At 34.6% G+C, this 26,519-nt stretch overlaps 2 protein-coding genes across 2 annotated transcripts; both read right to left on the reverse strand.

Moving 5' to 3' along the window:
* Positions 1–861: 861 nt before the first annotated feature.
* On the reverse strand, positions 862–12,672 carry LOC137020987 (protein disulfide isomerase CRELD1). Its single transcript, XM_067387152.1, has 6 exons — positions 12,584–12,672; positions 9,239–9,445; positions 9,084–9,167; positions 8,850–8,945; positions 5,543–5,683; positions 862–4,004 (listed from the first exon to the last, which is right to left on the reverse strand). Exons 2-6 carry the CDS (start codon positions 9,405–9,407, stop codon positions 3,784–3,786), a joined length of 711 nt encoding a protein of 236 aa, XP_067243253.1. The 5' UTR covers positions 9,408–9,445; positions 12,584–12,672; the 3' UTR covers positions 862–3,783.
* A 198-nt stretch (positions 12,673–12,870) lies between these two features.
* On the reverse strand, positions 12,871–26,226 carry il17rc (interleukin 17 receptor C). Its single transcript, XM_067387807.1, has 17 exons — positions 26,127–26,226; positions 24,774–25,107; positions 23,903–24,128; positions 23,754–23,809; positions 23,623–23,656; positions 22,260–22,360; positions 21,729–21,834; positions 21,027–21,068; positions 20,785–20,906; positions 20,593–20,649; positions 19,677–19,734; positions 17,509–17,723; positions 16,506–16,562; positions 16,357–16,399; positions 16,096–16,191; positions 15,277–15,312; positions 12,871–14,274 (listed from the first exon to the last, which is right to left on the reverse strand). The coding sequence occupies exons 2-17, from the start codon at positions 24,879–24,881 to the stop codon at positions 13,595–13,597; spliced, it is 2,037 nt and encodes a 678-aa protein (XP_067243908.1). The 5' UTR covers positions 24,882–25,107; positions 26,127–26,226; the 3' UTR covers positions 12,871–13,594.
* Between the last annotated feature and the right edge of the window lie 293 nt (positions 26,227–26,519).

The raw sequence follows: 26,519 nt of genomic DNA on the forward strand, positions 1-26,519 counted from the left end.
AAAGAGAGTGCATTCTGCAACTAAAAATGACAAAACTATATGTAGTTTAATGGTGAGTTAAAGGTAATTGTTGAGGTCGCTCACATTTTGGTCATTATGAACAAGATGAACTTAAAAATAACTAGTCAGAAACTTTTTTCGGTAATTCTGTCATGACGTGAACGCGTCATTGTCACTCGGCTCTAGAATATTCCCACGTTGCCCTCTTGAACGTTTAACTATTGTGGTTGATGAACACAGATCCAGAATATGTCCACCGTGTGAATACTGCTCCGTCTTGGATGTTTCTGAGTCCAGTTTCAAGCACCAGAAAAGTGTTTGATCTGATATTCTAATATTTATGTCTGTCTGTCTACCTGTCTGTCTGTTGTGCAAGTCTGAAATTGTACTATTAGGCAAAGCAAGAGGACAAAAAAAAAAAGGGAAAAAAAAAGACGTCAGACTTTACCTTCTTGGAGACATATTGCAGTCCTCCACCTTCAGGACCTTTTACTACTGAATACTTGAAGTAGGGGGGTGATCTCCTGCCTTGGGAAGAGATATATTATACAGAACAAAGAAAAAAAGAGAAATGTTGACTTATGTGGTAATGATGCATGATTATGTACATTATGTGCCAACTCTGGGCTGTGGTGAAGACAGGTCTAATAGATCTCTATACGCAGAAATAAATAATTAAAGAAGTTTCAGCCCTGTAGGGTCTATATCAAAGGGCCTCTGGTTTGAGCAAAGGTCCAAAATAAAGAGAAGGAAAAAAATGAAGATTTCTCTCTATATTTATATTTGTTGTGTGCCAGTTGCATTGTTTCTTTTATTTCATGATGTCAAAAAAATGCAAACCTCTGGATGATACAAACCACTGTGACAAATGCCAGAAAAGAAATAGTAATTCTAAGAAACATTGTTTTTACTTTTTTAAGATATTTATTTGTTATGTTTTTTTTATGGTTCATGCTTTTTTTGAATATGTCAGTTTGGGACTGTACGATTTGTACATTAGTTTACTTTTCTTTTTCTGTACAGCAGTGCAAACAAGTCCAATGTGAGTGTCAGCATGCTGAATGATGCCGCGTGAACATGGGGTTCATTTTCCCATGGTGCATCAGTCGTCACGGATGAGACGCATTGGCATCATGATGGTGTAATGTGTTTGAGAATGGTGTGTCCTCACCCACATCCTCCCGCCCACTGCCAGTGGATTGCCCGTGCAACAAAATAAAAGCGTTCGCATGTTTTCGGGGTGCAGATCTGAGACGCTAAAGAGTGTGGGATATGCTTGCATGATTGTGTCTGTGTATGCAAATAAGAATGTTACAGGGTGCGAGTGGCTGCGTGCGTGTTGCAGAAAGTTAGCGAGTGGGGCATTCAGTGTGAAATCTGTGTCATGTTCGATGTTTTTAAACCCTGTTGGGCTTTACTCAGAGTCCTCAACCTCCCTGATATTTGCTATTGTATGTGTTGTAGCCCCCAACTATTCTTGAGTGTCAGTCGGCTTGTTTATATCCATTAAATAAAAGTGACTTTCTTTCTGATATGCTCTGTTTCATTTAAAAAACAAATAAAAGTTTATTAGTTGAAGTCAAAAGAGTGTTTTACAGTGTCCTCATAAAAGTACATTTTATATCATATACACCACTGTTCAAAAGTTTGGGGACAGTGAGGATTTTTTTAATAATTATTTATTCTTTTGAAGGACACATTCAATTGAAAAGTGACAAAAAAGTTTCCGTTCTTAAAAACATCACAGTTTCCACATAAATATTAACCAGCACAGCTATTTTCAACATTTCTTACTATTAATGTTCCTTCAGCAGCAAATCATCATATTAGAATGATTTCTGAAGCATCATGTGACACTGAAGACTGGAGTAATGATGCTGAATATTCAGCTTTATACATCCAAATAAATCATGTTATTTTTAAATTGTAATAATATTTTATCATATTACTGTTTTACTATATTTATGATCAAATGCAGCGTTGATGAGAATGAGACAAAAACAAAAACTTACTGACCCCAAACTCTGAACAGTAACACGGAAAAAATAAAACCATCTTGAGATTAAAGTTGTTAAATTTCGAGAAGAAACTCATTAAATTTTGAGAAAAAAGTCGAAATAAAATGTTGAGAATAAACTCATTAAATTACGAAAAAAAAACCTCGTTAAATTTCAATAAAGTCGAGATAAAATGTTGAGAATAAAGTCATTAAATTACGAGAAAAAAGTCATTAGATTATGAGAACAAATTTGTTAAATTACGAGAAAAAAGTCGTTAGATTATGAGAACAAATTTGTTAAATTACGAGAAAAAAGTCATTAAATTACGAGAAAAAAGTTGTTAAATTATGAGAATTTAACGTCATTTTTTAAAGTTTTATAAAGTTTTTTCTCATAATTTAACGAGTTTATTCTCAAGATTTTATCTAGATTTCTCAAATGTAACGTCATTTTTCTCATAATTTAACGAATTTGTTCTCGTAATTTAATGACTTTATTCCCAACATTTTATCTCGACTTTTTTCTCGAAATTTAACAACTTTAATCTCGAGATGGTTTTATTTTTTTATTATTGCTTGGCCCTAATCCTCTTCCATACTGTAGCGTATATTTAGTATGCTAGAAATAAGCATATGTAGACGTCTCTTGTACAACTGCTATAAGCAATTCACCCAAAAATTCCCATAATGTGCAATAAAAACCAGCTCACTATATTCATTTGCCCTCAAAGTCTGATCAAGAACAGTGTTATATCACGTTACACCTAATCAAAACTTTTCTTTACCAGTTAGTGCTATGCTAGTAAGATAAACTGTTAGTTTGCTACCTGGAGGTTACTTAAAAACACAAACAATTTAATTACAAATGACAGCAGAGGCCTCATTTATAAACTGTGCATACACACAGGTTTGAACTTGCGTAGTAGGCCTACAGTATGATAAAATCCACGCCAACGCTCATATTTATAAAAATGCTCTTTGATGTGGAAAGTACTTAGTGCCACATCAGGGTCTAAGCAGACGTAGCCTACACACATTTTGTTGTGGCAGAGAGTCAGAGTATTGCAGGTACTTGGAAATTAAGCAATTCTTGCCGCTCACCATTTTCAGGCGGAGATCTGAAACCATTCAGCTGTGCACAATTTCAAGATCCATTGGTCCTCACTGCAGAACACAAGATCCTGATCCAACTCCTCCCACTTTATATATCCCTTAACCTATCCATCTCCGCCCCCTGGATCTCGTGTTCTGCAGTGAGGGTCTACTGAGATCATTTGTTATTTATAGATTTCTGTAAGAGAGGCGTTTTTGAGCGTTCGTTTGTTCTCTGAATCACATGTACGCACATTTGAGAAATGATGGTAGGATCAAATGTAGGACGTTTTCTAAGCAACATTTTATAAATTATATGGTTCGAGGCCCTTAATATGGCCCCATGTTCATCCAAATCATATTCCCGATACAGACAACTAGTGAGAGGAATGAAAACTTCTTTGTTGTTTTTTTGCTGTTGCTGTCATTTTATAAAAGCAATAAGCCATTTTAGGCCATGTGTTACTGTAAGAACCACTTATGCAATGTAAAATTACTGTAATGGGTGGCCTTTTGTGGCTCATTGCTGTATTTTAACACAAAATGTTGATTATAGCAGCTTCATAAGTCATTTTGACTTCCTTGGGCCATTTAGATGTCAACATACTGTCATTTCACTGTGTAAGAAATGACCCAACTCAAAAATAGCAAACATCAATAACTGCAAATAACTTTCCAAGCCCCTTTTGTATCTATCTCCCCTTCAAGATGGAATCTATCACTCGGTCGCTCTTATCAGAGAGCCAGTATCCAGCCATGGCCGCCACTGCCCCCATAAAGATGGAGGTGAACACCAAGTCCCCTTTAGCCGCCAATGTGGCTAATGCGCACAGAACAACACCGAAGAACATCTGCTGCAGAACCTCGATTTCATCCTCCTGAATGTCATCAAAAAGACCCTTATTTGCAGAAGCTGAGAAAAGATACCGGAAGATGACATCAGTGAATTCAGAAACATACAAAACATTTCAATCATGCAGTTTAAATACAGTTGATGAAAAAGAATACAGATCAATAAACATCACATTTGCTTTTTTAAATATATTTATTTATTTTTTGAGAAAAACATGCACTTATGAATTATGCACCGTAAGTGGAAAGTGCACAGGAAAATGTATTAATAAAGTAACTAAAGTTCAGTTTCATGTTTTCTTTAAATGGATATATATGTATTTGGTAACACTTTAGTGCACTTAAGTCCAATTCTCACTATTAACTAGTTGCTATTTAGCATGCATATTAATAGGATATTGGCTGTTTATTAGTACTTATAAAGCACATAAAATGCTGGGTTAAAAACAACCCAAGCTGGGTAAAATATGGACAAACCCAGCAGGTTGGGTTAAAAGGCACCTATTATGCCCTCTTTCACATGATGTACTGTAATATAAGTCTCTGGTATGGACAAGTTTCATCTTAAAATACCCCACAAATTTGCCCCTATTTGGGGGTGAGCAAAAATATGCCTTTTACTTTATTAATATATTGCTGGTTTAAAAAATAAATCCAAAATTGGTTGAAAAAAATGGCTGGGTAAAAACAACCCAATCCCTGGTTTTGTCCATATTTAACCCAGCAGTTTTTAGAGTGCAATGCTTTATTCTGCATGACCTTATTCTAATCCCTTAATCCTACCCAATCCTACCTTACTAACTATTAATAAGCAGTAATTATGTGTTTATTGAGGCAAAAGTCATAGTTAATAGTTAGTTAATATTATACCCTAGTCTAAAGTGTGACTTTTATTTTATAAATGTATTTTTGGTAACACTTTAACATTAGTTAGTTTCAATTGTAAACATCAGTTAACTACATTAGTTAAAATGAACTAACAATGAATAATTCTTGTACAGCATTATTTCATCTTAAAGATTTACTATTTTTAACATTAACATTAGTAATTGCACTGTGAACTAACTCGAACAAACAATGAACTGTATTTTTATTAACTAACTTTAACACAGGTTGATAAATGCTGTAAAAATATATCTAATGCTCATGTTCACTAATGCATTAACTAATGTAAATGAATGATAACATTTCACTTTCATTTAGTAGCATGTTGGCTCCCAAGACAATAAGGTTGTGTGTGTAATACAGGTTTATCAACTCATGAACACAAACCTGAATCAATTCTCTAATATTATGTAACAAACACAATACACTGAGTTACAGGAAACTGCACCCTCTGTCTTTTGGGACAGATCTAGTTCAGTGTTTGAAGTACACAGCAGGCCTTTATAGTGCACTAAAGCTAAAACCATAAAAACTACACAGACAAAAAAAAAGACAAATATATTACTAAAATTAAATTGAAAAAAAAAAAAAAACAGAAATATATATAAAAAAAAAACATTCAAAATAATAATAGTAACTTGAATACATCACACAGATAACATCTCTGTTATTTGATATCTTTGAGTATGAGCCTCAAATGATGTCCCAGCTGACCTGTTGTGTGGATCCTCTCACATGTGTTGCCCGTGCGTGTGTATCCGTCTGCGCACTGACAGTGAAAAGAGCCCTCTGTATTCACACAGAACACATTGACACCAGGACAGGCCAACACCTCCTCACCGCACTCGTCTATATCTGCAGAAGAGACAAAATACAGCTGCCATTTCTGAAACACAGAACTGCTAGACAATTATACAATTATTCTTGCTGGAAATGCTTCTTATAGCCACAAGATGGTACCATCATGCAGAGGAACTCATTTGTGTCATTCATTTTTCAAGCTTGATATACAACAGTAGCAAATCCTCAAACTCTAATATATTTTAAATTATTTACTCCTGCTATAAATACTATGTCAATTATTCAGCCAAACAAAGCAGATGGGATTTATAAAAGGAAAAAACAGATAGAAAGTACTTAGAAGTTCAACTTTATTCAAAATTCTGTTATTTTTATTCTTACATTTACAACAATGTTTGTGCAGCCAATAAACTACAGCCGACAAGACTCTCAAATGTCAAACTTTTGTGGACCTTGTGGATTCATTTTCAGGTTTGTTCTCAAATTACTTAAATACAGAAAAATATAGATTGAACGTTTCTCCACAGCCTGCAGCATTTTAGACTCATTCCAGAAGTAAATATCATGCATTCTCTGACTGTGCCACAAAGCTTCTGTTCACAAACACCTCTAAAGTCACCATGAAATCAAAATAGACAATTTCTATTTGTTTATGGAAATTTAGGTGGTTAACGGCATCTATTTTTCTGGGGGGCCAACGGCATTTGACTTTGCATCTGCAGTGGAAAGCAACCGCTCCGGGAGCGTAGTAAAGTTTGTTATTCGCTGCATATTCGCCTAGGGCTAAAGGCAACTAAAGGGAATGTTTGCAAATTTCACTCACAGTCCAAAATATAAACGTTCAATAATTTATATTGCAATGAACGATATTTTCAAATTAATTTTATTTTATTTACTTTAATTACTGTAACTCACCAAAAGTGTCCCCATTTTCCAAAGGTTGAGAGACACCAAGGAAGACACAGAGGTACCAAATTTGAGCTAGTCAGAGGGGTTTGGATTTTCTCCCCGAGAAAATCTGCATATGTGCATTTTAAGAATTCTGAAGGCCAAAAAATGGATAAGAAACAGCTTTAAAACCATATCAGTGGTCAGTAGATTATCTGTCAATACCTTTGTCAATTCATTTACAATATGTACACATTCATTATTAATCTTAAACCCAATGTGCCAAAAAATGGCTTGGTTAAGATTTCTTGTCTCCTCACATTGACAGTTACTAAAATTAGATGAATGTTAGGTACATTTTATAGGCCTATTTTAAAAAAATTAGTCAAAAGTTTATTATTTTTGTCATTTCTTTCTTAAAACAGCTGTCAATTATGAAATGTTTAGTTTAGCTACTTATATCATATCTCACACTTTATGACCATTAACAAATGTTGGTGCTGTGCAATATCCGTGCAGCACTAAAATGGAGTTCATACTATATTAGGAAATTAATTCACAACCTTTATTATATACACCTCGGAAAAACACTGAAGTCCGGTCCTCGCTGACCTCATAGCTGGCTACAGCCATGGTTGTAGTGACCAGACAGGCTTACTACATACAGTATGAGATTTTGCATTATTCATCTGTAGAAAGTAGCCAAAAACCCTTTTATAAAAAAATAATTGTTTGCTGTAAACACATGAAGAGAGGTACTGGCACAATGTCACCTGTAGTCAAACCAAAATTTATTCAGACACCTTGAACATTTCATTCATTATTACAGTTTATTCACTATAGTTTAAAAATGGTAATAAAATATGACAAGATCTCAAAGTTAAACTGTCAGAAAAGAATTAATCTTAATTATGTAATATAACACTTAAGCAAAACATGGTTAGGTCGAAGTGTCTGAATAATTTTTGGTCCCAAATTTTTATCAATTTCACTGGTAGTCCATTATATGAAGAATTTTTTGGATACAATATGTCACAGTTTTCTTTATTTTACTATCCTCACTTACATAAATGAACTATAGTGTCCTGCACCCACTAGTAAAAATATATCAAAAATATCAAAATAATTTTTGGTTTGACTGTACATGAAGGGAGTTATTGTCAAAACATCACCTGTAGTCAGTCCTACCTTCTACAAGCTTTGGAATTTGAACATGTCTGTTTTTAAATGTTAAAAGTCATTTTGATTAATAAAAATGATACATTTTAACCACTTGGAGGAATTGGCATGTGGCAGACGTTCCCTTAGGCATCATGCGCCGGCAGCGCGTCAAAGCAATCTCGTGTGTAAATATGCAGCTATAACGCACATAGGTGATGTGATTTCGGACGCAGTCATTTTCTCTTCTCTGATGATGTGTTACTGGTGTGAGGGCGGGACAACCTGTCACTCACATGAAATCCACCAATAGCAAACCACGACCATCCAATCAATTCCCCATGGACAAAATCAAGTCAGGCCCTACATTTGTTCTTGCTTGAGAAGGCGTTTCACTCAGATATACAGGAAAGAAAAGACGATTGCGACTTTAGTCTGAAAGACTGAAAGTGACGTGAAGCCAAGTATGGTATCCCATACTCGGATTATGCGCTCTGCATTTCACCCATCACAGTGTACGCACAGCAGTGAGTATTGAACACACACACCCAGAGCAGTTTACCATGATTTCCCATTTTTATAGTTATATTTTTATAACTGTAAAAACAGTTTTTACAGTATATTTGTATAACTGTAAAAAACAGCTCTCAATGTAAACTATATTATCATGCTTCCTTGAAGTATAAGAAGTCTAATACTAGTACACACTAAAAAAATGTTAAAAACAACCCAAGTTGGGTTGAAAATGGACAAACCCAGCGATTGGGTTGTTTTAACCCAACTGTTGGGTTAAATGTTTGCCCAGCCTGCTGGGTAGTTTTATTTAACCCAACTATTGTTTGAAAATGACTATATGGCAGACTTAAAATTAATCTAAAATGAAATTAAAATGTTCATTTATTAAACATATTAATAAATGTTATATTTTGGGTTCATTTTAAGTAAGCAATACTGTAATTTTTAAACAATAGTTGAGTTAAGTAAAACTACCCAGCAGGTTGGGCAAACATTTAACCCAACTGCTGGGTTAAAACCACCCAATCGCTGGGTTTGTCCATTTTCAACCCAACTTGGGTTGTTTTTAACATTTTTTAGAGTGTAGCTTTAATTTGTTTTATACTCCTAGTTATATTATATACTTCAAAGATTGAAAAACAACATTATTAAAACTCACCTAGGCATCTCATGCCTGAAGATCTGAAACCAGGAGCACATTTCTTACACCGGGCAGCTCCTCCACCCATACAGCCAATACAGGCCTTATCACATTCTGGAGAAATAATAAAGCAATATTTCATACTACAAATCAGAAAAGGAAAACAGTGTTATCAACACTGTGTAAACTGTGTCACATGATTAATCCATGTGTGTTAATGATAAAATACCTCTGAGGGTAAATCCCACTGACCTTTGCAGTCATAAGAGCCATGAGTGTTCAAGCAGTACGTGTTGTCGGGACACCGATCCAGATCAGTACCACATTCATCAATATCTGTCAATGTAAAAGAAGTCAGCCTCAGAATGTAATGGAGCATGAAGTGTACACTCTGTTGATCATCTTACCCACGCAGAGGTTGTCATGCAGGATGAATCCGGTGTGGCACTGAAGACATTGGTCTTTCTCTGGCCCTCCACAGGCTTTACAGTGTTCTGAGCAATTCTGACCCAAAACCAGATGAAAAAGGGCCACGCAGAGCACAGCAGACAGGAAGAACATCCGTGAGGGTGACATCACTCTCCACTCATTAGTGTAAACCCTCCAGTTGAATGCTGTTAACAAGTTTAACTGGTATGGAAAAATTAAAACTCTTTGTGACATCTGATGATTTAAAACATAGGAATTTGCTTGAGGACAAAAAAGTTCATTTCATTTTCAAATACCAACAGGAATTTTAAGGTGTGATCTTTTATCTGAAGCAACTAAATTATTGTGCATGTTATGTTATTTAAAATTCAAGGCCTGGTTTCATAGAGAGTGGCTTAGATTAGGCCTTAGTTCAAATATGACATTTAAAGTCCCCTGTAATGAAAATCAAGTTTATTATGCTGTTTATATGGCGATGTGTTTTAATATGCTTTAAGACAAACCATGAGCATTCATAAATCAACACCTTTGCTATGCTAAGTATTTTCTCTTTAAAACTGCAGTAAACAAAGACAGTCTCAAACCCATGGTTTAAAATTGCTGGTATTCCTGACGTCACAAACTACCTTGTAACAATCACGTCAACGTGCCGGCGGGCTTTAGCATATCATTAACTGACCGTGCAGGGGAGTCTCAAAAGATGGTTATATTTTTCTGTTGATGTGAAAAATTGGGTAGATTTAGCAATATGGCGGGTGTATGATCCATATTACGATGTTATGATAAACTATATGCCTTTCTCCATTGACGTTCTGAGTTGTTCAAAGTGTTATTAAGGATACTGATTGTTAGACTCGTGAATGTGAACATGGTTTGTGTAACATTGGCAACACATTATTAGCTGTTTGATATTGCAGTCAAGCAAATCGCTAATCTTATTAATTACCGTTATGTGTCCGACGTTGTAAAAAGTGATACCATTGTGCAGCGTTTATCTCAGTAAGTTGACCGAGTGGATCTCTGACCTTGTGCGAGTGAGTGGAGGTGGGGCTAATTATCATATTCATAGATCCATGTATATTGAATGAGGCAAAGGTGTAGAGTTACATTCAAGCTATTTTAAGGCATAAAGATTTTTTTTTCCACAAGAAAAAACTTTAAATATGTAATTTTGGTGATCAAAGATGAGCTTTAAGTGATACAATTATTGACTACAGGGGGACTTTAAAGGGTACGTTCACCCGAAAATGAAATTTCTGTCATTAAGTATTCACCATCGAGAATATGATGAGAATACTTTTTGTGCTCAAAAACAAAACAAAAATAGTGACGTCATTCAAAAATTTCTTCTCAACATAACATTAAGGTTGAACCACTGTAGTCACGTTGACTATTTTAACAATGTCTTTACTACTTTTCTGGACCTTGTATGATTAATTGATTAATTACTTAAATCCTCTATGGGGGATTTAAAAAAAAAAAACTCTTGGATTTTATCAAAAATTTCTTAGTTTGTGTTCTGAAGATGAACAAAGGCCTTACGGGTTTGGAACAACATGAGGGCGAGTAATTAATGACAGAAATTTCATTTTTGGGTGAACTTTTATAAATATGCCTTAAAAAAAAAAAACAATACAGATGTGCATCTTGTACTATGACATATTTTAAACATGCATTTTAGTCTGGGACTAGGCTTAAAGGGTTAGTTCACCCAAAAATGTAGTCCATGTGACATCAGTGGGTTAGTCAGAAGTTTCTGAAGCATCGAAAATACATTTTGTTCCAAAAATAACAAAAACTACAACTTTATTCAGCATTGTATTCTCTTCCGGGTCTGTTGTTAATCCGTGTTCACGGCTCCGCAGTGACGCTGCTGACGTAAGACGCTGCTGACGTGTTATCCGGTGCGCCCGAGCTTCGTTTACAGTCTGAGGGAGACGCACGCTGTATTCAAGCTATTCTACATTGTTTGTATTTTGGTATTGCTATATTTTTTAAAATGGTGCATAAGTGTGCATATAGCGGATGTCCTAATCAAAAAAAAAACCGACATAAAAAGTGTATTACCAACGCCGACAGATGAAAGGATTCAATGGAATCAATTCAATGGAAAGGATTCCGGAAGAGAAGACAATGCTAAATAAAGTCGTAGTTTTTGTAATTTTTAGACCAAAATGTACTTTCGATGCTTCAAAAACTTCTAACTAACCCACTGATGTCACATGGACTACTTTGATGATGTTTTTATTACCTTTCTGGACATGGACAGTCTTCCGTACAAACATTTTCAATGGAGGGACAGAAAGCTCTCGGACTAAATCTAAAATATCTTAAACTGTGTTCCGAAGATGAATGAAGGTCTTACGGGTTTGGAACGACATGAGGGTGAGGCATTAATGACATAATTTTCAGTTTTGGGTGAACTAATACTTTAAGCCTTGTCTGAAGAACTTCATGTTAAATAAATCAGGTTACAGCTTTTATCAATTATGATTTTAGACCTTAGCTGTTATTTCAGATAATTATTCAAAGTTTTATTTAAATTCTCTCAAGGATTACATTTATTAAAATATATTAAATTAGGGAAAACGTTCTAATTTCACATTTCTATTACTGTACATTGAACATTCTTGTTCATTTTCAGACTGAGTTAGTTTATCTCTATTCAGTTTATTGGAGTGTGCGTATAAAGTTATAGCCTACAAAGTTTTTTCACGATATTTGTTTAGTAAAATCTTTTTTTTTTTTTACATGTTGAAAAGTACATATTGTAATGCGTCAAAACTAAATCAAAAGGCAAAACGCACAATTTTAGATAAGTTCATTATGGAATTCGTATTTTAAATACTCACAAGACTAGAGAGTGATGGTTGGGCTGTCCGTAAAACCAGTTTTATTTCCAGTTTTTGCTTTTCAGCTTTAGGACGCAACTGATCTCTCTCTGTGTGCCGTTTGACGGTTCATTACAAACGCTACTATGGCGAAGCTGTGCATTATGAAAATTGTAAAGCTTGGCTCATGAAAATAAATAAGGTAGCCTATCGTGACAGTCCTTCATGGTGATGGGTTGGCTCATGAATATTAAAAGAAGTCTTCATCATAGTAGCCTAGTCTCTGAATTGCTAAACAACCGCTTCCTAGGATAATCACAAATGGTTTGCCCAGCGCGGAGAAAAACATCACATAACACATGACTACGCCGGATACATGTTGCTTCAGGGTCATTCCGGATTTTTTTTATACTTACAACACAGAGAAAGACTGTTTTTTAAAATACACAGTAACAGTTAAGGTGAAAGAATTATTGTTTAGATCCATTATACCTGACTTTCGGGTCACCAAGTCTTTTTCTCTGTTTCTAAACTTCTCCTCAGTCAAGGACGCGCAAAACCAGCGCAGCAGCTGAGGGCGTCGCGCGCGCCACACACTGCGCTTATCAAATAACAGCGTGTATTTTTAGCAGCGGGTCTGATGTACGATATTTTCATGCTGTCCCCCTACTTATCTTCTTATTATGGACTCTAATTGTCACTTCGAGCCTGATGTTTTGCTAGTCTTATCAAAATTAGTGGCTGGCCAGCAAACAGACCAGGCTGAGACCAGATAAGACTATTTAGTTTTTAATTTATTCTGTTCCACTCATGTCAACCCATGACAGAACACTAAAAGTGTAAAAAAACAAAACAACAACTGCATATTTGAGTACAACCAGAGCATTTCAAATACATTACATTACAAACGTTCAATTAAAAAAATAGGCCTTGTTTACATATGAAATTTATGTAGTCTATATATATAAATATATTAGGCGAAAGCCAGTGAATTAGGCCTATTTACAAACACCAAGTTAGAGCCGAGATAAAAAGGATAAATTAGAAGCAATATATTTTCATATTTGGAATGATACGAGTATATTTCTATATGTACAGTATGAATATAGCAGTGATCTCTTGGAGTTTGCAGCGAATTTAATCAATTTAATTTCTTCATTTACTTCCTGTAGTCTCTGTACTTTGAAATTTCCTCATTTGTACTTGGACATGCAGACTTCCTTCTTTAGCATCCCCTGAGGTTATAACCATGTATTCCAAATATAATATCTATGCCATGTCATATTTACATTGTACTCCAAGCAAGGTACTTCATGATGTGATTGTACTCCTATGGCACATGTCTAAAAAATTTAGTATTTCCATATATGCACAGAAAAACATGACAATGCTTGTTTTAATGGACGTGGTATTACCATGGTACCATCTGTTACTTGTCAGTCCATAGTAACAGATTGTGTATTTTAAACAAAGTTCTGCTGTGATGAGAGAGTAAATGACATGTCAGTACTGTTCATTTTCAAGAAAAACTCTTTCCTCTGTGTCTTCCGTGTCTAGGCTGAGTGAATCACTTTGAGTGAGCATAGTTTCAGTCCTCACCCTCGAAATAGAAATGTTCTGCACTTCTTTGGCCAGCTTCCTCCGTGCCCTTTTTATCCACCACATCTTCTTCAACTTCCCGCACACGTTATTTGGGCTCTCCGAACACAGCTCCATAAGTAATCCCTGAGACTGCGAGGGCAGTTTATAGAGCGGCAGGCCCCTGAGCAGCACTGGCAGCTCCTCTTTAATGAGAAGTTCATGACAGTCTAACTGCACGAGGATGAACCGCTGAGCAGCGCCGCCCTTCTGGCGGTCAGCGAAAATGCAGGTCAGGGCCGAAGCCAGCGTATCTGAGCAGTATGTGGCAGGATTGCCTTGTCTTTCCACTGCAATGTTCCAGAAGCACTCGGCTCTCTGTAGTGTTGATGGAGAAAGCAAAAGAAGGGCTTTGCCTCCGTGTTTCTGGATGTGATCGAGCTTGGAGTGGAGCCACGCTGCCGGGCCGAGAGAACAGAGTTCTGTTTGGTTCCACAGGTCGAGAAGTACTCTGTAACCCAGCTCAGAAAGCAACAGGCCCAGCTTACACACCAACTGTGGGTTGGTGGCTGAGGAATGGAGCAACAACACCTGTCCCTTCATATCTAAAGAGAGAAATGAAGAGGTAAGTCGGAGAACTTTCCCTATGCTAAAAGGCGCAGCACCTGATTTCACCAAGTACAATATGTTCCTGGATAAACATCTTTGTTGATACTAGAAAAACATTCTATTCAATCAGATTTGAAGGACAGGTTTATGCCCAGTTTAAGCTTAAAACCAGGGTTTGGTGCTTCTACATCAGTTTTATTCATCTATCATTTTCCTCTGATTTTAGGTTTAGGGGTAGGTTCATTAAAAAAAAAAGTGATTATGATTCAATTTTTTTTTAACTTTAGTTAGTGTGTAATGTTGCTTTTTGAGCATATACAACATCTGCAAAGTTACGACGCTCAAAGTTCAATGCAAAGAGATATTTTCTTTTACAGAAATCGTTTTTTTTAAGGACTACAACAAATGGCTAGTAGGGACTCCAACAAGCTTCTTCCTGGGTTGGTGACATCACTAACCCCAAAACTGACATAAACCCCGCCCAAGAGAACATGCAACAAATGGCGTGAGTCCATGTTTGGCTGCTTTAGAGAAGAGGAAGAGTTGTTGTAGTAGAGTGTTGTTCTCATGCCATCAATTGACTGCTTCACAAACGAGGGTCAATTCAATGCTGGATTTGCACAAAAAGCTGTTAAAGCTCCGCCCTCTTCTGGAAAGGGGGCTGGGAGCAGCAGCTCATTTGCATTTAAAGGGACACACACAAAAACGGCATGTTTTTGCTCAAATAGGGGCAAATTTTACAAGCTATAATAAATGATCTGTGGGGGATTTTGAGCTGAAACTTCAGACACATTCTGGGGACACCAGAGACTTATATTACATCTTGTGAAAAGGGGCATTATAGGTCCCCTTTAAGACTAAATTTTAAAACTTTTAAAAACAGGAATGTTGTACAAAATATATTGACCTTGGAACACGCCTAACTTGGCAAAATCTGAACATGCGCTAAAAGGCTTTTTACAGACATAGACATATATATGAATAAACAACTTGTGTACCTTGAGAGTGACATCTGTGCCATTTGCTACGAGACCCTGTGAGAGGGACATACAAGAATGTAAAATCTCGTCAGACAAAAACAAGTTTGGAAGCATTGAAAGAAACTAAAAAGCTAAGATGGATGAAAGAACCGAAAATGAGACATGAAGGAGGAGGAGAAGAGACAGACAAAGAGCATGCTAAGATGGAATAAATGCATTCTACACAGATCAGCACAAAAATATGTGCCGTTGACAGAGACACATGAATGGAGCCATTGAGAGCAGATAGACAAATGCAAAACGGACACAGAGTCTGACCGCTCAATATCTCGAAAATCTCAAATTATCAAGTCTTAATCTTCTGGGCTTGGTGATATAAAGTGTCTGATCAGTTGTACTTTGACAGCACAGTAGTTATCAATCTCTAGCATGAAAAATGCTGAATTTACTTGTAATCGTTGACACTATGATATATAATAAAGTAGGCATAGCAGAGTTTATATATTGGCTATTGGATTTTTTAATAGCCAATGGTAAGATCTAGAAAGCAGGGAGGCAAGTGGCCAAAATAATAGTGATCTATTAATATAAAAAAGAATATATTATATTATATTATATTATATTATATTATATTATATTATATTATATTATATTATATTATATTATATTATATACACATTTTTTTCAGGATTTTGTGATGAATACAAATTTAATTAAATATATTTTTTGCCATGAATAAATGTTACTTTTGATCAATTTAATGTGTCCTTGCTGAATAAAAGCATTAATTTCTTTACATATATAAACAGAGAGATGCTGTAGATTGCAAAGACTTACATTTCAGTTTGTTCACCAGAAGAAGTACTCCAAAAATAGTCAGACAAATAAGGATGACCGGTAGAAGAACAAGAAGGCTCCAGTATTGTCGTTCCACTAAAACAACAATACATCATGAAACTACTGATAGCATCTGTCATACGTTCAGGTACAGCAAATGTTGGTTTTAGTACATTGAACACACAAGCATCACTATGATCATTACAATGAATGGTAGCTTTAAACAGGATATATACGAGATGTTTTTTCTTATGAACTTACAGGGATGTTGACAGTACAGCACAATCTTTCCATCCACTTTAAGCTGCAATCAAACAGACAAACAATGAGTAACGTTTATCATGTTCATGGTCTGTTTGCACAGAAATTACTTTAAACTAAGGAAATCAAAAAGGAAGATGGTATCAGACCTTCACACAGAGCTGCTGGTGATCCTGAGACGTGATATTCTCAAATTTCCCGGATGCCTGCAGAGCAAATATCGTTATAGCAAACCACTTTTTAATCAGCTGGAAAGACAATTATTGGCTATGACCTCAATCCGAGTAGATGCAATATTTAATTTCACATAAATTAAAAGGAAACCAAACAAGATAGAAGTATGGTCTATTTGTCATATTATATTGTTGTGTACCTGGACGTCAATCATTCTGCTTCAAAAGTCTGAGATCACTAGTGAAAATGCTTCTATTATACATTCTTTTTAAATTTAGATAATACAAAATTTGTCATTATTAACGATTACTAAAAAAAAAATTATTTAAAAAATTAACATGAATTTCATAAAGTCTTGCATTTAGTGTGTCACTCTTTTGCTTTAATGTGTAATCTTTAATGTTGCATTAAATATTTTTTTTTTTGCATCATATTTCCACATTTTCCAAAATCCATTTATTTCCAGATTAAAATAAAAAAAAATAAAATGTGTTCTCAGACATTTTAAAAATCCCACTGTTTTTCAACACTATTTTTCAACAAATTTCCAAAAGAGTGCAACAGTGCCCGCCCCCTTTTCCAGCGGTGTTGGTTCCGGAAGTATTTTTGTTTATCTTTGTCTTTTTTTTCCACCACAAATTTTATTGTTCAACACGATTATTTTAAAACTAATCTGAAATAATGCAGATTGACGGTTTTAGCAGAAGCAAATATCATCAACCTCATAGCTCACAGCACGGCAGTCTTTAAAGGTTTGTAAGTTATTGTTAAAAATCAATTTCCCTATGGAGAAAATGAATGGAGTTTTTTTTACATCTGGAAAACTACTAGACAAGAACACTTGATTTGTGATTAATTGAACGGACAGTATTTCTACTCCCTTAAGCTTTATTCCACTCATGTCAAATTAAATATGGCGTCTACTCAAAGGTCTATACAGGGCAGAAAACAAAGCTTTACATATTCCCATATATTTACCCATAGTATTGTGCTGTTTTCTTCCCAATCATTCCGGTGCTGTCTGAATCCTTTAATTTCTCTGCATTGTCCATCTGCCTCAAGCTGACATGGCCACAATTCAGCACTTATCCTGCAGGGTACCGTTAAATTCCAGCTCATCGCCGGCTGACCATTATTTGTCTTGATGTAGGCGACAGACACTGACATGTTTCTCCGGACATTGGCATTAAATTCTGCAGGAGAAAAACATTGTAAAAAGACAAAATAAATTAATATGGCATTGATCTAAGACACTAATGCTAGCTTTTATTTTTAAGAAAATCATAGATCTTAAATCAGTAAACTTCAGCAAACTTCCAAGTGAGCCTCAAGATGATTTAGAACAAGACAAAATAAGCATTAAAATAAGCCAAAACAACTTTTTAAATTAATTTTAATCCACCCCCACAACAACTGTTTGTCTTTTCAAAGAACCAGGGTTCCCACTGTCTTGAGAAACCTGGATATAGAGTACAGTATGTGTCACGGTTGTATGCAGAGAAGAAAACGAAGGCAGAAGAATAATATTCAAAACAACAAAGTTCAGGCAGACAAGCAGAGCAAACACAACTTAACACGACAGAGATCAGAGAATAAAAGCAAGGATGCAACTTAAATAGGAACACAAAGAAAGTAATTAATGACACACAGCTGATACAAATTAACTCATAATGACAGAAACCATGCCGACCAAGGAGTGGCAGGAAAATAAACAAAGGAACACACGAGAAGAAAGAAATCGAACAAGAAGTCCATGAAAACTAAACAAACTGAACATAACTGTGACAGTATGAGGTCTAAATTTAAAACTGTGATCTCTAGACCTGGAAAAGTCATGTATTTTGATGATTTTTTATTTTATTTATTTATCTTATTACATTTTTCTAGTTATGTCAAGCTATAAAACATTTTATCAGGTAGAAAAAAAACATTAGAAAATATATTGTTATAAGTATATTTTACAAAATGTAAATGGATTTTAAAAATGTATTTTATTAATGCTTTTTGTTAAGGATTGAGGATAGAAATAAAAATAAATATATACACTACAGTTCAAAATTTTGGGATCGGTAAGATTTTTTATATTTTTAAAAGAAGTTTCGTCTGCTCACCAAGATTGCATTTATTTAATTAAAAATACAGTAAAAACAGTAATATTGTGAAATATTATTACAATTTAAAATAACTGTTTTCTATTGGAATATAAAATAAAATGGAATTTATTTCTGTGTTGGAAAAGATGAATTTTCAGCATCATTTCTCCAGTCTTCAGTGTCACATGATCAATATTATTATCAATGTTAAAAACAGTTGTATACTCTTTTTTTTTCAGGATTCCTTAATGAATAGAAAGTTCAAAAGAACAGCATTTATCGAAAATACAAAGCTTTTGTAACATTTTACACTACCGTTCAAAAGTTTGGGGTCAGTAAGAATTTTTATTTTTTTGAGAAGAATTTAAAGAAATTAATATTTTTTTTTCAGCAAGGATGCATTAAATCAATCAAAAGTGACAGTAAAGACATTTAAAATGTTACAAAAGATTAGATTTCAAATAAATACTGTTCTTTTGAACTTTCTATTCATCAAAGAATCCTGAAAAAAAATATTGTACACAAATATTTTGTACACAATAATGTTTCTTGAGCAGCAAACCATCATATTAGAATGATTTCTGTAGGATCATGTGACACTGAAGACTGGAGTAATGATGCTGAAAATTCAGCTTTGCCAACGCAAGAATAAATGACATTTTCAAATATATTCAAATAGAAAACAGTCATTTTAAATTGTAATAATATTTCACAATATTACTGATTTTACTGTATTTTTAATTAAATAAATGCAGCCTTGGTGAGCAGACAAAACTTCTTTTAAAAACATTAAAAATCTTCCCGATCCCAAACTTTTGAACAGTAGTGTATAAATATATATTATATATATGTATATATATATATATATATAAAATATTATATTCTTCTAAGTATATATAAATATATAAATAAATACAAATATTTGTATTTTTAAATACATTAATATTTTTAAATACATATTTGTATTAATCATTGTCCTTAATCCTTATCCAGTAAATCACAAACAACTGGAAAAGTCATGGGGCCATTTGAAGAATATTGTTATGGTTTTACCTGTTTTATTGTTTTCAAAGGGACAGTACTCTGAACGAGGTGAATCTTCTGTCCAAGCCTAAAGTGTATGAACAGACAAAGGGCATGTTAACAGAGTGTACAAATGGGTTTAGCTAGTGTTGTAGTACTCAAGATCAGTCTTTCTGAAGGTCTTGGTCTTGTATCGGTCTTAGACTAGAGAGCCTGCAGGGATATCACTAAGTTTCTGGTGCATTTTCTGATTTATTTTTTAAAGTCCCTCTGTAATCAATAATTGTACCCCTTGAAACTCATCTTTTATCACCATAATGACATATTTAAATTTTTTTCCCCTTAAAATAGCTTGAATGTAACTCTAAACCCTTGCCTCATTTATACGATGTTCTATGAGTATGCAAATTAGCCCCGCCTCCACTCACACCAGCTCAGAGATCCACTTGTTGACGATCACATGTTGACGTTATTGGTTACAAGGTAGTTTGTGATGTCGGAAACACCAACGATTTCAAACCACGTTTCTGAGACTGTCTTTGGTTCAATGCAGAAAATAGTCAGTAATGGAGTTGACTAATGAATTTGCACATAGTTTGTTCTTAAAACATATTAAAAACACCATATAGACATACATAAACAATATAAAAAGCTTGATTTTCACCACAGGGGGGACTTTAACAATCTAATGTGATTCTTTAAATGCAATCAATAACTTATTTCTAATTTGATTTCTTTCGTTACTGTTGTGCCCAGTCAGAAATCAATAAAAAAATCTTTTAGATTAATTTAAGGAGTGCTGGTCTGATCTTAGTCTTGAATCGGTTTCACCCTGGTCTCAACACACATTGGTCTCGGTCCTGACCTGGTCTTGGTTTAGGTGGTCTTCGCTACAACACTAGTTTTAGCAGGTATTGATTTGAGTGTGTGCATGTTTGACAAGTACCTGGAAACACATGCAGTCCGTGATTGACTCCAGTGGAATGCTGTTATTTGCCAATGCCTGAGAGAAGAAAAGTTATGATAAGTAATCAAAACAAGGCAGCTGATGAAAAGAACAAACTGGTTTGCATAGTAATCGCAATGAGCCTTCAGGCAGTGTTGTTTTCGCACAGAAGTCATGTGAATGTTTACTGACCCAGCATTTTCCTTCTCTTCCACGTTTCATACACAGAGATGGGGGTTTAGAAGATCCTTTATCCTCATTGGCTACCAGAATCTTAACCACACCCTCCTGTCTCTTAATGGAGATTCTCGGACCTAAACATGATCAGCCAAACATGGAGTATGAAGTGAAATTTGCACATACAATATTTGAATGCATTAGACAAATATTAGGTACTGCAAATAACCGTTGTAGAACTATTTTACTATTCATACCTTTACACTGCTTTATGTCTTTTAGGTGTGGTAAAGAACACACTGCCAAGGGGGGGAAAAAAAATAATAGTCACCCTGTTGTGAATGTGAATATTATGTTTTTTAAAAATGAAATTTTGAACAAAACATGCTGACATGTTACTGATTGGTCAATGAAAACATCATTCAGATATTATGACAAACAGTCATTGCTTTTCTTACACTTAATATGATGTATTACATTTGCATTTGCATGCATATAAACATAATAAAAATATATTTTTTATTCTTTATATGCTGGGCACCAACACAAATGTTGGTGTAAAGAGAAACAGAGTTTAAATAAGGCGTAATTTGTTTGATCAAAAATTCAAGTAATGTTTTATTTTAATATTGTAATTGTAAAAAAAATATTTTCTTGAATATTTTCATTTTCTTCTTTTGTCAAATCAACATAATATTTTGAGTTTCTGTTGATTAACTAAAATTTTTCATCTCAATGAACTCAAAATTTTAAGGCAACCAGGTATCTTACTTTTTTTAAGTTAAACCAACATTTCTTTTTTACATTGTGTGATTCACAATATTACTGTATTTTTGATCAATTAAATGCAGCCTTGGTAAACGTGGGGGGACGAAAAAAAAAAACAAATTATTATTCCAAACTTTTGACTGGTAGTTTACTGTATATCAGTATATAGAGTAAGTAAGAACAATTCCTACCTTGTTTTAATGTAGGGATGTCAACTTCAGGTGACTGAGAGGGCGATCCAACTGTGATCACCATTTTTCTTCCAAAGTCAACATCTTCATACTCCACCAGAATCAGCTGCATGACACAAAAATCAACACTGAGATTAAAATCAAGTCACCAATTCTATGCATACTGTACTTACAAAGATTTTCTGTACCAATGCTTAAATCAGGATTTTCTGGAAATTCTGCATTTGTTCACTGTTTACTTTTACAATGTACAATACACCTGACAATGTGAACTTGCCAGGCCTGCTAGAAATATTTTTTAAAATACAAATTAAAGTATTAATTTTAAACTTTCAAATATTAAAATGTCATTACTAGTACAAATAAATAATTTGGTCAAGTTGCTCATATTATTTATTTACTTAGAATTTTCAATATTTTTAAAGACTATGAGAAATGTATCATGTACAACCAATGAAGCCTCACAGATCAGCCCACAGAGGACTTCAGTGAAACATCTGAAGATTAAATAGACACAGTGGAGACACTCACATTGAGAGGTTTGTGGCTTGCAGCAGAAGTCATTGTGAAGTCTAATCTCCTGCAGCGCTCTTGCTGCCTTACTTCTGATTTGTAGCATATCGTAGTAACAACTACATGAAGAGAAGACAAACAGGCGAGCTTTATTACTACACTACACAGCAAAAAATTCTGAATCCACTGCTGACTCTCAACAAAAGCATAGACGTATGTGAAAATTTAAGTTTATTTAAAATGTTAGTTCACCCAAAAATGAAAATAATGTCATTAATTACTCACCCTCATGTTCTACACCCATAACACCTTTGTTCATCAATATTTTGTTTCGAATCAGTGGTTCAGAGCACCAAAGTCACGTGATTTCACTAGTTTGGCAGTTTGACACGCGATCCGAACCATTCGAAACAAAAGATTCAAAGCAGTGTTTTGAAATCGGCTATCACTAGATATTGTTGAAAAGTCATCATTTTGTTTTTTTGTCACACAAAAATATATTCTCGTCGCTTTATAATATTAAGGTAGAACCACTGTAGTCACATGAACTGTTTGAAATATGTTTTGAGTACCTTTCTCTTGAGAAGTTCAGTGACATTGCTGTCAATAGAGGCCTCACTGAGCCATCGGATTTCATCAAAAATATCTTAATTTGTTTTCTGAAGATGAACGGAGGTCTTATGGTTGTGGAATGATATGAGGGTGAGTAATAAATTATTTTCATTTTTGGGTGAACTAACCCTTTTGATTCCATTATCACTGATATACAAATAAGAGATAGTGTTGTCAAAAATACTGACTTCAGTACCAAGTCGGTACCAAGGTTGCCAGGTTTTCACAACAAAACCTGGCCAATTGCTACTCAAAACTAGCCCAATCGTGTTTCAAATTTGCATTCCAGGAGCCAAATATCATCTTATTTGGGTCGCTTCAACACGCAGACATGAAAAATGTTATATAAAGCCCAATTACAAGGGAAAACCACAGACTTGGCAACACTGGTCGGTACTGAAATTTTAAAAATTTGACACTTTGAGTGCTGTTGAGCGCATTTGTAAACACCTCTGATTGGCCTCTGTGTTCACGCACTCAACATATATGTCTGTGATTGGCTACAATGATTAATGCACGGGAGCATTTGAAAGCATGTGTATCTGTGTAAGCACTCTGTGAAGATTGATGTCTTTACAACATGTTTTTGAAGCGTTGATCATTGTAGCCAATCACAGACCTATGTGATGAGTGCATGAAGACAAAGGCCAATCAGAGGTGTTTAAGAATCCTCTCAACAGCACTCAAAGCATCACATTTTTAAAATTTCAGTAGCCTACCGACTTTTGACAACACTACTAAGAGATATTTTGAGCTTCACTTGGCCTACCTTGCTGTAGCTCTTCACAGAGAGAGTGTTCCTTCTGTTTATTAAAGATGAAATTGAATCATTATGGTGCTGACACATCATTTTTTCAAAATAAAAAAGTAAATTTTGTTACGAATGAACAAAACACTTACCTTTCGATCTTCTGATGTGTTGTTTGCCATTGAAACACACTTTAAATCCCGTTCTCCTGAAATTAGAAAAGTTAGTGATTATGTAAACCATATTTTTGTGTACTACATTAGACCAACAACTGTAATATGCTGCGACTATAAGGACTTACCACTGTTCTCATCTTCATATTCTGATCCCTCTATATCGCTGTCCTCCTCTTCCTCTGGATCTGGAATAAGACTCAAAAGTATGTTGCTCCACAAGCACGGTTTACAGTCATTCCCGTGACAGCACAATTTCGGCGTCACTTCCAGACGACACACATACGTACGACCACAGTCCACATCACGTGCTCGGAGAGGCTCTATATTTCTCAAACTGCAGCTTGAAAGAGACTAAAAACAAAAAAAGTATAGAGTATAATCAGACCAATATCTTGCTTGCCTGTATCTTCTACTAATTTTTGTATTACCATTTGAATCAATGCTGTTTGACATGCATTACTGGCTCAAATGTTCAATACATTGATTAAATCAATTTAAAAACAATATACATTTTAATAATAGAAGATTTTCATATTTTTTTTATTAAATATTCTTTTGATAATTGTATGGGAAAATTGCATATCCATACATATATGTGCCTTAAAAACAAAATTATTATCTGTAATTCAAAAAGAATTCTGGATTTATTATCAATGATATTAAATAAAACAGGATAACCTGACATATAACAAATACATTTTTCTTCTTGTTTTTATGTCCTGGGAATTTTGTTTTTTTTCACTGTTCACTGTTCATTTTTACAGTGTAAAAATGTATATATATATATATATATATATATATATATATATATATATATATATATATATATATATATATATATAAACATTTTTACACTGTAAAAATGAACAGTGAACAATACTTTGTGAACGGCACACCATAAAGTAGATATTTTATATTTATAATATTTTATATTTTAACGACTATACAAATGAAGAAGCAATAAAAACAAACTTGTTCAGTAAATGAATAATCAACCTTAGGACAGATGACGTTGTTCTCTGGATGGTGCTCGACTCGCTCCAGTGAACACACACAGGCGCTGGCCAATAAGAGCAGTTGAAATCTCCACCATATCAACTCCATTGCGCAACAGTTTCACTCTCAAACAGACGATTAACCGAAACTGGTTAAGAACAAAATCCCATAGAATCAATATTTCGTTGTGTCGTCTCTATGAGGCTTTAGGGATCCAAGATGACCATAGTTCTGATCGGTTCGGTTCACAGTCCGAATCATCCGTCCAGTAGTCGAGTCACGCCGAGCAGGGAGCGCGAGAGCGCGCAGTTACGCAGCATGCTGTTCCGGTTATCTGAAAGACGACAGAAAACGATCAGTGACATATTTTTCTGTGATTCAAAGTCTTCAGCTCCTGTAATATCTGATTTGAGCTTCTGGGGACAGTTGCAGTTTATACAACCGGCCACAGGTCCTAGAAGTCGCTAAGAAGTCACCTGGCTTCCAGTACTGTATATGCTCAGGTGTGTCTCTGAATGACAGGTCAGCAGATAACGTGGGTGTTTCATGAATCATGTTTGCTGCTTGGAATGTCTGGATTCCCGATACGTTTTAAAGGGAAATGCGTATTGTTCTCATTTTTTGTAACTCCATTAAGTTGTTATAGTTAGGCTACAAAACTTATTTGGACACTATCGCGTCAAATTTAGATTGCATTGGATAAAATATATATAAAAAAATAGTGACATTTATTTTAAAAAATAGCAGAGACACCTTTCAAGCAAAACATTTTATGAAAAGGAGTATGTTAGGTTTCAAAATAATAATAAATTAATAAATAAATTGATATAGATACAAGTCAACTTAGTGGAACAAAGTTACCAAAACACCAGGTGATTATACGTCATTGAGCAGAAATGAAAAAAAAAAAAAAAAAAAAAAAATGTTGTGTTAAAATGGATTTTTGAACTTTTAACTTAATGTGTATTTAAAGTGCAAGGAAAGTATTTTAGTATCACTTGATATCAAACATTAAATCTATTTTCTTTGTGTGTGTATAAAAATAATCTATAATGTTAAACTAGATTTTAAAATGATTTCCATTTTTTATCATCTCCTATTTTTCATTGACCTGAGTCTCATGTAGTTTTTAATCATATTTATCAAATATTTTTAATTGTTTAAATACTATTAATGTCACTAGTATATAATTATATTGCTGAATTTTAAAATACATGAGATTTTTTGGTTATGCTATGTTGATACTAGGCTAATATTGGTTGCTTATGGTAATACAAATGATAATAAAAGATAAAAAAATGTATCAAGCAAAACAAACAAACAAAACACAAAACAATGCAAAAAGTTACTTACTGCCCAGAGGTCCTAATTAGAATAAGGTGTTTTGAGTGTAAAGCCTCATCATATGACTTCGCTTCCATTGACACACATTCATTAAATGAGAATGTGTGAGTGTACTCTGAGTGTACATGAGAAACTCACCCCTCCCAGCTGAGACACACATACACATACATACACATACACACACATACACAGATGCAAATTGGCTTTGTGGAAGAAAACGTCCATAGTAAAAAGATGTTGTGGTGCTCATAATAAACAGGACTGATGTACTAGATAAGAAATATGATCTTGGTTATTTGCAGGTTTGTAAAACTATAACCAGGAAACTGCCAGGTGCAAAGTTCTGTCTGGCGCATTCTCTGTAACCAAGTGAATTTGTTTAGCAGCTCTGTTTCACGTATC

The sequence above is a fragment of the Chanodichthys erythropterus genome, chromosome 6 (genome assembly GCF_024489055.1).
Source record: "Chanodichthys erythropterus isolate Z2021 chromosome 6, ASM2448905v1, whole genome shotgun sequence".
NCBI lineage: Eukaryota > Metazoa > Chordata > Actinopteri > Cypriniformes > Xenocyprididae > Chanodichthys > Chanodichthys erythropterus.

Bases quoted from the DNA above. Each gene is read 5' to 3' on its own strand.
- LOC137020987 (XM_067387152.1), bottom strand. From the start codon at position 9,407: ATGTCACCCTCACGGATGTTCTTCCTGTCTGCTGTGCTCTGCGTGGCC. The intron at 5,684-8,849 runs GTGAGTTTTAAT...TCTCTTCTGCAG, and splicing joins TTCAGGCATGAGATGCCTAG to ATATAGACGAGTGCGGTGAG. The intron at 4,005-5,542 runs GTCAGCTGGGAC...ATCTTTTCTCAG, and splicing joins TGAGAGGATCCACACAACAG to CTTCTGCAAATAAGGGTCTT.
- il17rc (XM_067387807.1), bottom strand. From the start codon at position 24,881: ATGGAGTTGATATGGTGGAGATTTCAACTGCTCTTATTGGCCAGCGCC. The intron at 20,650-20,784 runs GTCAGTAAACAT...TTCTTCTCTCAG, and splicing joins GAAGAGAAGGAAAATGCTGG to GCATTGGCAAATAACAGCAT. The intron at 14,275-15,276 runs GTACACAAGTTG...TTCTCTCTTTAG, and splicing joins GCACAGATGTCACTCTCAAG to ATATGAAGGGACAGGTGTTG.